The sequence below is a fragment of the Leptosomus discolor genome, chromosome 1 (genome assembly GCF_034619465.1).
Source record: "Leptosomus discolor isolate bLepDis1 chromosome 1, bLepDis1.hap2, whole genome shotgun sequence".
Classification (NCBI taxonomy): Eukaryota; Metazoa; Chordata; class Aves; order Leptosomiformes; family Leptosomidae; genus Leptosomus; species Leptosomus discolor.
This window is the reverse complement of record NC_141391.1, coordinates 1,953,670-1,966,736: the sequence shown is the minus strand read 5'-3', so window position 1 is coordinate 1,966,736 and position 13,067 is coordinate 1,953,670. Positions and strand designations below refer to the sequence as shown.

The 13,067-nt window shown below is 66.1% G+C and overlaps 2 protein-coding genes across 2 annotated transcripts; both read left to right on the top strand.

Moving 5' to 3' along the window:
• Positions 1-856: 856 nt before the first annotated feature.
• NEU3 (neuraminidase 3) lies at positions 857-2,751 on the top strand. The gene is given in 12 exon segments (XM_086481533.1): positions 857-874; positions 1,262-1,306; positions 1,410-1,502; positions 1,504-1,653; positions 1,782-1,796; positions 1,798-1,824; positions 1,826-1,981; positions 1,983-2,330; positions 2,332-2,364; positions 2,366-2,416; positions 2,418-2,564; positions 2,566-2,751. Coding segments are annotated over 12 exon segments (1,269 nt in total).
• Positions 2,752-2,839: 88 nt separating this feature from the next.
• P4HA3 (prolyl 4-hydroxylase subunit alpha 3) lies at positions 2,840-13,067 on the top strand. The gene is given in 14 exon segments (XM_086481530.1): positions 2,840-2,869; positions 6,044-6,156; positions 7,233-7,375; positions 8,011-8,231; positions 9,067-9,216; positions 9,330-9,381; positions 9,589-9,746; positions 9,860-9,997; positions 10,460-10,524; positions 10,708-10,867; positions 11,318-11,380; positions 11,674-11,742; positions 12,683-12,779; positions 12,997-13,067. Coding segments are annotated over 14 exon segments (1,530 nt in total).

Below are 13,067 nucleotides of genomic sequence, written 5' to 3'. Positions count from 1 at the left end.
ATGGGGGTGCAGGGGGGTACATAGGGAAGTCGGGCTGGGGGGGTGCAGGGGGGGGGGCTGGGCATTGGGGGGGGGTGCCTGCAGGGGTGTAGGGGGGGATGGGACATGAGGGGTGCGCGGAGGGTCGGGGTATGGGGGTGCAGGGGGGTACACAGGGAAGTCGGGCTGGGGGGGTGCGGGGGGGGGGGCTGGGCATTGGGGGGGGGGTGCCTGCAGGGGTGTAGGGGGGAATGGGACATGAGGGGGTGCGCGGGGGGTCGGGGTATGGGGGGGGTGCGCGGGGGGGAATCGGTGGGGGTATAGGGGTGCAGGGGGGGTACATAGGGGAGTCGGGCTGGGGGGGGTGCAGAGGGGGGGCTGGGCATTGGGGGGGGGGTGCCTGCAGGGGTGTAGGGGGGGATAGGGCATGAGGGGTACGTGGGGGGGGGTCCCAGCGTTGAGGAAGGCACGGAATGGGGGGGGTCGGGGTATGGGGGGGTGCATGGGGGAGATCGGTGCGTGCAGGAGTGTAGGGGATTGGGGTATGGGGGTGCGGGGGGGGGGGGCACGGAGAGATCCGGGTGGGAGGGGATGTGTGCGGGGGGGGGTGGGGTATTGGAGGGGCGTGGGGAATGGAGGGGGGGCATTGGGGGAGTGGGGCCTGGGGGGTGCAAGGGGAATGGATGGGGGTGTTGGGGTATGGGGGTCTGGGGGGGTGCATGGGGAACAGAGGGGGGGGCATAGGGGGTGCATGGGGAATGGAGGGGGGTGTTGGGGCCTGGGGGGGTGCATGGGGAACGGAGGGAGGGGCATAGGGGGATGCATGGGGAATGGAGGGGGGCATTGGGGGAGTGGGGCCTGGGGGTGTGCATGGGGAATGGAGGGCGGTATTGGGGTATGGGGGCATGAGGGGTGCATGGGGAATGGAGGGGGGCATGGCGGGATGGGGGCCCTGGGGTGTGCATGGGGAATGGGGGGGGGGGGATGGGGGCCTTGGGGGGTGCAGGGGGAATGGAGGGGGGGCATTGGGGTATGGGGGCCTGAGGGGTGCAGGGGGGAAGGGAGGGGGGGTGTTGAGGGAGCAGGGCCTGGGGACTCTGTGCTGGGGACACCGAGGGTACTAAAGGGGATGGGGGGCTTGGGGGTCCTGAGGAGGTGCAGAGCCCTTTGGGGACAACGTGGGGGATGGGCCCAGGAGGGGAAGTGGGGGAGCCCCTGTGGTGGTGTGACACCGCTGAGGGGCTCCGCTCTCACCCCCCCCCCCCCGCCCCCACCTACCCAGCTCCTCCGGGAGGCCACCATGTCCCAGGCCACCACCTGCCTCAAGGTGAGTCCTCATCCCTGTCCTCCCCATCCTGGGGGACACGAGGGCCACCCCCGCCCTTTGCCAGCGTTTAACCTTGACCACCTCGACCTTCCCACCCTGCCAGGAGCAGGGGGACGGCAGGGAGAGTCCCCCACCACCACAGCTGCCACCGGCAGCCCCGCTCGTCCTCCTGCGGGAGACCCTGTTTCGGCAGGCGAGCGGGGGTCACCTACCGCATCCCGGCTTTGCTCTACATCCCCCCGGCCGCCACCTTCCTGGCCTTCACCGAGAAGCGCTCTTCGGCCAAGGATGAGGATGCCAAGTACCTGGTGCTGCGCCGGGGCCACCGGCACGGCTCCTCGGTCGAGGTAAGAAAAACCAACCTGGGCTGTAGGAACGAGCCGCTCCGTCCCGGCGGGCTCATCCCCGGGAGCAGCGCCGGGCGGGTTTCGGGGTGCATCCCGCAGCTGAGCCCCGTCTTCCTCCTCGCCCGCAGTGGGGTCCGGTGGAGGGAGCTGTCGGCGCTGGCGCTGCCCGGCCCGCCGCACCATGAACCCCTGCCCCCTCTACGACGCGGCGAGCGGCACCGTCTTCCTCTTCTGCATCTGCGTCGAGCGGGGCAAGACGGAGCGGTGCCAAATCTGGAGGGGCTGCAGCGCCGCGCGCCTCTGCTACTCCACCAGCGCCGACGGCGGCCCGCGGCTGGACCCCGCTGCGGGACGTGACGGACGAAGCCGTCGGCGCCGACCTGCCCCGTTGGGCCACCTTCGCCGTGGGGCCGGGCCACGGGGTGCAGCTGCGTTCGGGGCGCCTGGTTGTGCCGGCGTACGCCTACTACGTGCGCCGGCGCTTGTGCGGCGGCGTGCCGCTGCCTTGCTGCACCCGCCAGCACGCCCTGGTCTTCTACAGCGACGACGGCGGGCGCAGCTGGCGCAAGGGCGCCCTGCTCGGCGGCGGGCCGACGGGCGCGAGTGCCAGGTCGCCGAAATCGGCGGGGGGCGATGCCCGCCGGCCCTTGCTCTACTGCAACGCCCGAACGCCGCGGGGGTTGCCGGGCCGTGGCGTTCAGCGCCGACCTGGGGGCTGCGGTTCGAGCGCTCGGTGCGGTGCAAGGCGCTGGGCGAACCGCCGCGGGGGCTGCCAGGGCAGCGTGGTGAGCTTCGCCCCGCCGACCGGCGCCGGGAACGCGCCGACTTGGTTACTCTACTCCCACCCCACCGACCCGCACCGCCGGCGCGATTTGGGCGTCTATCTCAACCTCTCGCCGCTGGACGAGGCGGGGTTGGCGGCACCCGTGGGTGCTGCACCCAGGGCCAGCCGGTTACTCTGACCTGGCCGCCTGCCCCGGTGGCGTTTTCGGCTGCTTGTTCGAGTGCGGCGCCACCAGCACCTGCGAGGAAATCGCCTTCTGCCTCTTCGCCCTGGCCGCCCCCGACTGCGGCGAGCAGAACCTCGAGGCTTCCTAAAACAGACCCGTGTTTGGAGGGGGGGACGGGGTGTCACCGCCGGCAGCCGGAGCTGGCGAGCACGGCAACACCGGGGCCTCACCGGGACATGCCGGGCGCGCCGGAGGCTCAGCATCGCGTAGCTTTTATTTAATTAACACTTGGCTTTTTAATCACTCATCGGATAGATGTTGGCAGCCTGGGAGGGAGCGGGGGGGGGGGGGGGGGTAGAGGGGTTGGCCGGGGGGGATGCCGGCACAGCACCCGAAATGCCGCTGCTTCACCACACCCCAGCATTTTTCACCTGGTAGCAACAAGAAAGCAGAAGGTGCCACCAAGACCCCGCTGGTCCCCTGGGAAAAAAAAATACCCCAAAATGGTGAGTTAGTTAAAAATATTGGTGATTCCCGTGGCAGAGAGAGAGAGAGAGAGAGAGAGAGAGAGAGAGAGAGAATTCCCCTTTTTTACCATTTTTTTATCCTGTTTTCTTCACTCTGCGCATTCAGGCTGCGTTTCACCCCGTTTTCCCGTGGGAAGAAGCTCTCAAATCTTGCAGGTTTTTTTTTTTTTATTATTCTGCTCCGTGGGGGACAGGTTGTGGCATCCTGGTGATGACGGAGGCGTCAGGTCCTCACGCTGCTGCCAAATAAATTCCTCCCCAAACGGGTGAAATCCAGCCAATATTGGGGAAATTCCAAGGGAGACGACCTTGCTGGGGAAGGATGCGGGGGTGGCCCCGAGCATCACCACCTCCTGCTCCAGCCCACCACTACATTTTGGGCACGCAGCAGCTGGAAGAGAAGAAGATTCCCCCACCCCCAAGGTTGTGGGGGGTACCGGGTTTTGGGGAGGGGGGGAGGGGGATGTCGGTCCCAGCATCCCCGTCTTACCGGTAGCGCCGGGGACAACCGAAATGTCCCCGCTGGGTCTCGTGGGGTGAGGCAGAAGCGGCGGCAGCGGCCGGTGTGCTGGGCGCAAGGGCGGGCGCCGGTGGGGACGGCATCGCCGGGGGGTCCCTGGGGGACGCCGGCAGTGGGGGGGCCAGGGGCCGGTGGCCAGGAGCAGGGCCAGGAGCAGGGCCAGGCGCGGGCTGGGCATGGTGTGGGGACTCCGGGGTCACCTGGGGTGGTATTTAGGGGGTTCGGCACCGGGGAGGTGGGGTTTGGCGGCGGAGGGTGCTGCGGGCTGGGGTTTAGCGACGGGCGACGGCTCGGCCTGCTGCGGGGGCTGCCGGGGGAGCGGGGGCGGTGGGCAGGGGGGTGGGAGGGTGGAGGAGAGCACTGGGGTTTGGGGGGGGGTTGTCTGGCTTCTTGGGGGGGGGGGGGGATGGGGGAGGGTGGTGAGGGGATGACATGGGATATGGCTGAGTGATGGGGATGTGGGACACGGAGTGATGGGGACGTGGGATACGGAGTGATGGGATGTGGGACACAGAGAGATGGGACGTGGGACACAGAGTGATGGGGACGTGGGACACGGAGTGATGGGATGTGGGACATGGAGTGATGGGGACAACGGGAGCAATGGGGATGCGGGACATGGAGAGATGGGGACAGGGAGTGACGGGGATGTGGGACATGGAATGATGGGGATGTGGGACACGGCTGAGTGATGGGACATGGAATGAGGGGGACAAAGGACATGGTTGAGTGACAGGGACATGGGACATGGATGAGGAATGGAACATGCCTGGACCCCGGAGTGGAGGATCTCGCAGCCGTCCTCACCCCAAGCTCTGCACCCATCATGCTCCTGCACCCATCGTGTCCCTGCCCCTGTCACCCCCGCCATGGTGCAGGACAGGGCTGGTCCCTCCCGTCCCCTCAGCGCAGGCACAGCCACCCTGGGAGAAAACCCCCATTTCCCAACTTCTCTTGGCCTTTCCGTTGGGAATTCAGCTGGTTCCGGCCCCTTCTCCCCAGGAGGGCCAAGGGCTGGGGGTGCTCAGCTGGGGTGGGGGTATTTTGGGGTGCCATCGTGGCGCTGTCCCCACAGATGGGGCAGGATGGGGACAGGCAGGAGGGGGACAGCATGGACTTAGGGACAGGGAGGATGGGGACAGGATGGGACAGGAAGAAGGGAAGGGAGTTTGGGGACAGATGAGAGGGGGACAGGCAGGGTGGGGACAGGACAAGACGGGATGGAGCAGGATGGAGACAGACAAGAGGGGGACAGGATGGGATGGGGACAGGGAGGATGAGGACAGGCAGGATGGGATGGGGACAGGGAGGATGGGGGCAGGATGGGATGGGGACAGGGAGGATGATGACAGGCAGGATGGGATGGGGACAGGGAGGATGGGGGCAGGATGGGATGGGGACAGGGAGGATGATGACAGGCAGGTTGGGGGAGGGATGGGATGGGGACAGGGACGGGCAGGATGGGATGCGGACAGGGACGGGCAGGATGGGGACAGGATGGGATGGGGACAGAGATGGATAGGGACAGGCTGGATGGGGACAGGCAGGATGGGGGGCTGGATGGGGATGGGGACAGGGACAGGCAGGATAGGGACAGGATGAGGACAGGCAGGGTGGGAACAGGCAGGAGGGGGACAGGGCCAGGCAGGATGGGGACAGGGCCAGGTAGGATGGGGGCTGGATGGGGATGGGGACAGGGCCAGGCAGGATGGGGAAAGAATGGGGACAGGCAGGATGGGGGGTGGGATGGGGACAGGATAAGATGGGGACAGGGGCGGGCAGGGCAGGATGGGGACAGGAATGGGCAGGATAGGGGTGGGATGGGGACAGGGAGGATGGGGGACAGGATGGGATGGGGACAGGGATGGGCAGAATGGGGACACGATGGGGATAGGGAGGATGGGGACAGGATGGGATGGGGACAGGAATGGGCAGGATGGGGACAGGATGGGATGGGGACAGGATGGGATGTGGACAGGGAGGGGCAGAATGGGGACGGGCAGGATGGGGGCTGGATGGGGATGGGGACAGGGACAGGGACAGCCAGAACAGGGACACGATGGGGCCGGGGCCGGGCAGGATGGGGGTGGGATGGGGCCAGGCTGAGATGGGGCCCGCCAAGGGGGGGCACAGGCAGACCGGGGACCAGCAGCACCCCCCCCACACACCCCCCCCTCCAGCCAGCGTGGCGGATCCGGGGCACCCCCCCACACACACCCCCCCCTCCCCCCCCCCCAAGGCGGGGCCTCCCCGCCCCTCCCCCCCCCCCCCTCCGCCCTCTCCCGGCGGCGGCGGCGGCGGCGGCGGCGGCTGGATGGGGGCGCTGGGGGGGCTGGGGGTGCTACTGGGGCTGCTGGGGCTGCTGGGGCTGCCCCCCCCCGGCCCCGGCCGAGACCTACACGGCCATGTCGAGCGTCCGGAGGGCGCTGGGCTCCGAGGGCCGCCTGCTCCGCCGCCTCCGAGCCTACCTGAGGGAGGAGAGCGCCCGCCTGCGCCGCCTCGCCAGGTACCGGCCCCCCCCCCCCCGCCCCCCCCACCCCCCACCCCCGCCCCCAACCCGCCCCAAGGGTGGGGGCTGCGCTGGCAGGGAGGGGAGGGGAGGGGGGGGGGGGGGGGGGGGGGTAACGCCCTCCCTCAGTTTTGGGGGGAGGAGGGGTTAATTCCCCCGCCCCCAGCACCCAAGTTTTGCGGGAGGAGGGGTTACCCCCCCCCCCCCCCCCCCCCCCCGCCTCGAACCCAATTTTGGTTACCCCCCCCCCCCACTTCCCAGCCCTCAATTTTTGGGGGAGGAGGGGGTTAACACCCCCCCCACCAGCACCCAATTTGGGGGGGAGGGGGGGTTAACCCCCACGAGCCCTCAGTTTTGGGGGGAGGAGGGGTTAACATCCGCCCCTAGCCCTCAGTTTTTGGGGAGGAGAGGTTAACATCTACCCCAGGACCCAATTTTGGGGGAGGAGGAGTTACACACACACACACCCCCCCCACCCCCCACCCCCCCCCACCCCCCCCCCGCCTCAATTTTTGGGAGAGGAGGCGTTAACACCCCACCCCCCCAGCACCCAATTTGGGGGGGAGGGGGGGTTAACCCCCACCAGCCCTCAATTTTGGGGGGAGGAAGGGTTAACCCCCACGAGCCCTCAATTTTTGGGGGAGGTGTTAACACCCCCCTAGCACTCAATTTTTGGGGGAGGGGGGGGTTAACACACACACACCCCCCCCTTATCTTTGGGGGTGGCCCTAAATAGGAGCTTGGGGTATCATGGGCCTGGACACTGCCCACCCCCCCACCCCCACCCCCCCATGTTTCCCCCCCAACTCTGGGCTGGGGAGCGGGAACGTGGGTCGCAGCATCTCGGGGGCCATGGGCCACCCCCACGTACCCCTCAGGGATTTGGGGGGGGGGGGGGTCTATCCACCTTGATGGAGGTCTCTCCACCTCCACCTTGGCCAAAAAGTGGACACTGGGGCAAAGATGCTCAACTATGGGGGGGTGGTGTCTCCGGCCCCCCCCCAGAGCCCACCCCGGGGGTGTCGCCCCCCCAGGAGCATCACTCCAAGGGTCACCCAGTGGGTGCCTTGTAGGTTCTATGAGAGGGTCCAGGCGCTGCACCAGGACCCCGAGGCCTCGGTGGACAACCCCTTGTTGGCCTTCAGCCTCATCAAGCGTCTTCACTCGGACTGGCCCAACGTGGTCTACAGCGACGAGGCCACCGAGAACACCCAGGGTATGGGGGGTGTGGGGGGTGTGCTTGGCTGTGTGTCCCCTCTGTCACCTGGGGAGAGCCACGAGGAGATGGGGAGTGGATGGAAGGAGCAGGGGAATAGATGGAGGAGCGGGAGAACGGGTAGAGGAGCAGGAGAATGGGTGGAGGAGCAGGAGAATCGGTGAAGGAGCAGAAGAATAGGTGAAAGAACAGGAGGATGAGTGAAGAAGTAGGAGAATGGGTGAAGGAGCAGGGGAATGGGTGAAGGAGCAGGGGAATGGTTGCAGGAGCAGGAGAATGGGTGAAGGAGCAGAATAGGTGGAAGAGCAGGAGAATGAGTGAAGAAGTAGGAGAATGGGTGAAGGAGCAGGGGAATGGGTGGAGGAGCAGAAGAATAGGTGGAAGAGCAGGAGAATGGGTGAAGAAGTAGGAGAATGGGTGGAGGAGCAAGGGAATGGAAAGAGGAGCAGGAGAACGGGTGAAGGCACAGCAGAACGGGCGAAGGTGCAGCAGAACGGGCGAAGAAGCAGAAGAATGGAAAGAAGAGGAGGAGAACGGGAGGAGGAGCAGCATGTGGGTTCCCCAGGGATGGAGAAGCAACTGCGCCCCGAAAGATCATTAATCCCCGCGCCGTGCACCTCATTACCCACCCTCAGCACTCCATGCTGGCTTCAAGGAGGTGGAGCAGGAGCTGCCCGGAGCCGAGGACCTGGATGGGGCTGCCCGGGCCCTGATGCGGCTGCAGGACGTCTACGGGCTCAGCGTCAAGGGCATGGCCAACGGCGTCTTCCAGCGAGCCGGCGCCGCCCGCCCGCCCCTCTACACCCCCAGCCGGCGCGTCTCCCTCTCCGCCGACGACTGCTTCCACGTGGGCAAGGTGAGTGCAAGCCCTGTCAGCCCCTGCAAAGGTTTTCCAGCCCGGAATGGCTTCCTTAGGGACAGAGATGTTGGGTTTTCTTCCCGTGTGGATGCGGAGGGGTCGCCCTGACGCAGCCCACGGGCATCTGCCCGCCGGCCATTGCCTCTCGGCTCTCACCCGAATGATGGGGCTTCTCGCTGCTTCGTGGCTCGGGGAAGGGAAGAGCTGAGCTGGTGGCCTGGGGGGGACCTCCCGCCCCAGCATCCCGGTTGGGTGTGGGGTCGGCTGCCATCCGGTGTAAAAGTGGGTCTGTAAATCCGTGGGAGGGGATTTGGGTGCTTTGACAGAGGTTTTTGTTCAGGGCAGGGTCCTGTGAGTGTCACTGCAGAGCTGGGGTGGGGTGTCAGAGCGTGGGGTGGAGATGGGACTGGAGCAGGATGGGTCGGGGTGGGGATGGAGATGGGGATGTGCCAGGAAAGAAAGGGACGGGACAGGATGGAGACGGCATGGGAGGGCATGGGGATGAGGATGGGGGTGGGAATGGGGAGGGGGCAGGACGTGATGGGAGAGGACGGGTGGGAATTGCGATGGGGTGGCATGACACGGCGTGGGGATGGGACAGGCCAGGACGAGACAGCGTAGGGACAAGTTGGGAGGGGGCGGGGGTGGGATTGGGATGAAGATGGTGATGGGGGATAGGATGGGCTGAGACGGGGATGGGATGGGTCAGGAGGGATAGGGCTGGGATGCAGTGGGATGGGATGGGATGGTGCAGGAGGGGAGGGGACAGCGTGGGGACAGGGTGCAGGCGGGGCTGGCCCAGCTGGGGGGTCCGGGCGGCGCCGCCTCGCAGGTAGCCTACGACACGGGCGACTACTACCACTCCATCGCGTGGCTGGAGGAGGCCGTCGGGCTCTTCCGCCTCTCCTACGGCAGCTGGAACCCGGAGGACCGGAGCAGCCTGGAGGATGCTCTGGACCATCTCGCCTTCTCCTACTTCATGGTATGGCCACGACTCCTGTCCCCATCCCCACGGCGCGCGGCAGAGCTGAACCACGGGGCAGGGCGATGCTTAGAGGCTCTCCCCTCCCCGCCCCCCCCCCCCCCCCCATCCAGGCTGGAAACATCTCCCACGCCTTGAGCCTCTCCAAGGAGTTTCTCCACTACGGTACGTGGGGCAACCTCGGAGGCGGGGAGAGGTTTTGGGGTGTCCCCATCGCTTCTGCACGGCACCAGCCTCCTTCACCCTATTTCTTGCCCCCCCCCCCCCCGCCCCGCCACGTGGGGTAATTCTCCAGGGACTGATGCCAGGGGATGGGGGTTGGGGGGGGCTGATGGGGACACAGCATTTCGGGTGACACCACCTCTCTGGCAGACCCCACGAACCGAAGGGTGGCGAGGAACGTGGTCAAGTACGAGAAGCTGCTGGAGACGGGGGCGGCGGCGAGCGCCGGGCCCCTCCGGCGTCCCAACGGCACCCGCCTGCAGAGCCGCGACGCCTACGAGGAGCTTTGCCAGCGCCCGGGGGGGCAGGTGGGGCTGGCAAAGGGGCGGGGGGGTGTGTGTGTGTGTGTGCCATGGTCCCCCACCCCACCACCGTGTCCCCCCCTCCCTCTCACACCCTCCTTGGTCCTCCATCTCCCCAGCCAGTCCTGGAGCATCTCCCGCCCCTCAGCTGCTCCTAAGGAAGGAGGTGGTCCGGAGCCTGCCCCTACGTGGCTTTGTATCACGACTTCATCAGCGACGCAGAGGCTGAGACCATCAAGGGGTTGGCAGGACCCTGGGTGAGCCACCCCCCAGGGATGTCCCATCTCCTGGAGGTGGATGCCCCAAGAGCTGGCGGGCCAGGGTGAACCACCAAAGGGTGGTTTAAGCCAAAGCGTCCTGCGTTGAGACCCCCTGGGGGGGGGGGGGGGGGGGGGGGGGGGGCGGGATGGGGGGTTAAGGGAGCCCAACGTAGCTTCCTGTGAGCCCCCCCCAAAAGATTTTGGGGAGAAACCAGGTCCTTGCATGGACCTGACCCCCTTCCCAGCCAGGCTTGACTCGGTGGCACCCAACTGCTTTGGATCCAATTGCTGTCGCTGCTTCCCTCACCCACCCCACACCCCCCGCCGCGGGACACCTTGGGGTGGGGATGTTTGGCCACCAGCTGGGATAAACCCTCCAGTTTCAACCCCGACCGCGGTCCCTGCTTGAGGGGGGGGTCCCCATCTGCAGCAACATCCCCCTCCCCATGTGTCTTCCAGCTGCAGAGGTCTGTGGTCGCCTCTGGGGAGAAGCAGCAGAAAGCCGAGTACCGGATAAGCAAGAGGTAGGAGCCCTTGTCCTCCGGCCGGCGGGACCACCGGGGCCCCGTTGCCACCACCAAGGGGGCAGTGAAGCCGTGCTGGGGGAGGCCTGAGCCCTCCACACCCAGCAGCGCCCGTGAGGGTTAAGCCCAGCCATGGGTGAATTTGGGGATGATGACGAAGGTGAAGGTGGGGTGCTCCCGCAGCGCCTGGCTGAAGGACACGGCCGACCCGGTGGTGCGGGTGCTGGAGCAGCGCATCGCTGCCGTCACCGGCCTGGACCTGCGGCCGCCCTACGCCGAGTACCTGCAGGTGGTCAACTATGGCTTGGGAGGCCACTACGAGCCACACTTCGACCACGCCACGGTCAGGGGGCTGCTTGGGTGGGCCGTGGGGGTGGTCATGGGGTGGTTCTGGGGCGGGGGGGGGGGTGTGATCCTGGGGTGGGCTCGCTGGTGGTCACCAGGGTGGGGGCGGTCCCTGGATGTTCTTGGAAATGGTCCCTGGGGTGGTCTTTGGGGTGGTCTCTGGGCTGGTCGCTCGGATGTTGCTGGAGGTGGAGCGCCACGATGCTCCTGGGATGGTCCTGGGAGTGTCCCCATGGTGATCCCTGGGATGTTCCTGGGGAGGGAGGGAGGAACGAGGGAAGGAAGGAGGGAGAGAGAGAAAGAAAGGGAGAGGGAGAGATTTCCCTGGGGGCAGCTCAGAGCCACCGGTTCTGTTAGGGCGTGAGGTGCCTCCAGGCCGAGCCGTGTCAGCGTGGGACTGACTGTCCCCACGGGACTGACTGTCCCCACCTCTTCGCTCTTGGGGCAGTCCAGGAAGAGCCCCCTTTACAGAATGAAGTCGGGCAACAGGATCGCCACGGTCATGATCTACGTGAGTCCTGTGTGTCCCCCTCCCCCTTTCCAGGCCTAGAGAGACTGCACTGGCATGGTCATCAGTAGGGTTCAGAGTGAACAGGGTTTGAGATGGGTGAGGACAGCCCTAAATCAGACCGTGGTGGGGTGTTAATGACATCTGCAGTGTATTGAAGGGCTTGTGCCATGTGTAGCGAGGGAAATGTGGCTGGGAGGTTTCGTGCCTCAGTTTCCCCATGCAAAGCAGCCATATCTCGGGGGGGGGGGAGGGGGGAGGTAGGGCCATGGCTCATATTTTCGCTCCTTTTCCAGCTGAGCGCGGTAGAGGCCGGCGGCTCCACCGCCTTCATCTATGCCAACTTCAGCGTGCCTGTGGTTAAGGTGAGGGGGGACCCCCCCGGAGCCCCTCTGGGAGGGGGGGAAGGGGGGGACACGCAGCTCTCTCACGTCTCATCTCTTGCAGGGAATTGTGTCCTGATGCCAAACCCCAACCCCGGCGCCCCCTGAGCTGTTTTGGGGTGCCAAACCCCCACCCTGGGGCTCCTGGCTCCCTTTGAGGGGAGCCAAACCCCCATCCCGCAGCTCCTACCTCTGTTTTGGGGTGCCGAACCCCCACCCTGGGGCTCTCATCTGTGGTTTGGGATGCCAAAAATCCAATCTCGGGGATCCCACATCTATTTTGGGCTGCCAAAACCCCAATCCCAGGGCTCCGAGCTCTGTTCTGGGGTGCCAAACCCCAGCCCCAGGACTCCCGGCTCTATTTTGGGGTGCCAACCCCAATTCTGGGGTCCTGTCTCTGTTTTAGGATACCAAACCTCAACCTCAGCGCTCCCAGCTCTATTTTGGGGTTCCAAACCCAAGCCATGGGGCTCCTGGCTCCCTTTAAGCTGTGCCAAACCCCAACCCCACAGCTCTGTTTTTTGGGGTGTCAAACCCCAGTTCTGGGGCTCCAGGCTCTGGTTTAGGAGTGCCAAACCCCAGCGCTCCCAGCTCCATTTTGGGGTGCGAAACCCCAGCCCCAGGACTCCCAGCTCTCTTTTAGGGGTGCCAAACCCCAGTCCCAGGACTCCCAGCTCTATTTTGGGGTGCCAACCCCAGTTTTGGGGTCCTGTCTCTGTTTTAGGATACCAAACCTCAACCTCAGTGCTCCCAGCTCTATTTTGGGGTTCCAAACCCCAACCCCAAGGCTCCCAGCTCTGGTTTAGGGGTGCCAAACCCCAACCCCAGGGCTCCCAGCTCTGGTTTACGGGTGCCAAACCCCAATTCTGGGGCTCCTGGCTCTGTTTTGGGGTGCCAACCCCCTCCCCTCTCTGCTCCACAGAACGCAGCTCTTTTCTGGTGGAACCTGCGGAGGAATGGGGACGGTGACGGGGACACCCTGCACGCCGGCTGCCCTGTCCTGGCTGGGGACAAGTGGGGTGAGTGACGGTGCCTGGTGTCCCCCCTGGGGTGCCACGGGGTTGGAGGGGCAGCTCTGCCGGCGGGGAGGCGAGAGGGGCTGTGAATCCAGACAAAAAATCCTGGAGAACAGGGCGAAAGGGGTCACCGATACCGGAGCGGGGTTGGCGGGGGGGGGGGGCGGGGGCAGGGGGACGGAGGCAGACGGGGGGGGGGTCCTTGTCCTTGTCCTTCCAGTGGCGAATAAGTGGATCCACGAGCACGGGCAGGAGTTTCGGCGGCCGTGCGGCGCCACCCCCCGCGACTGA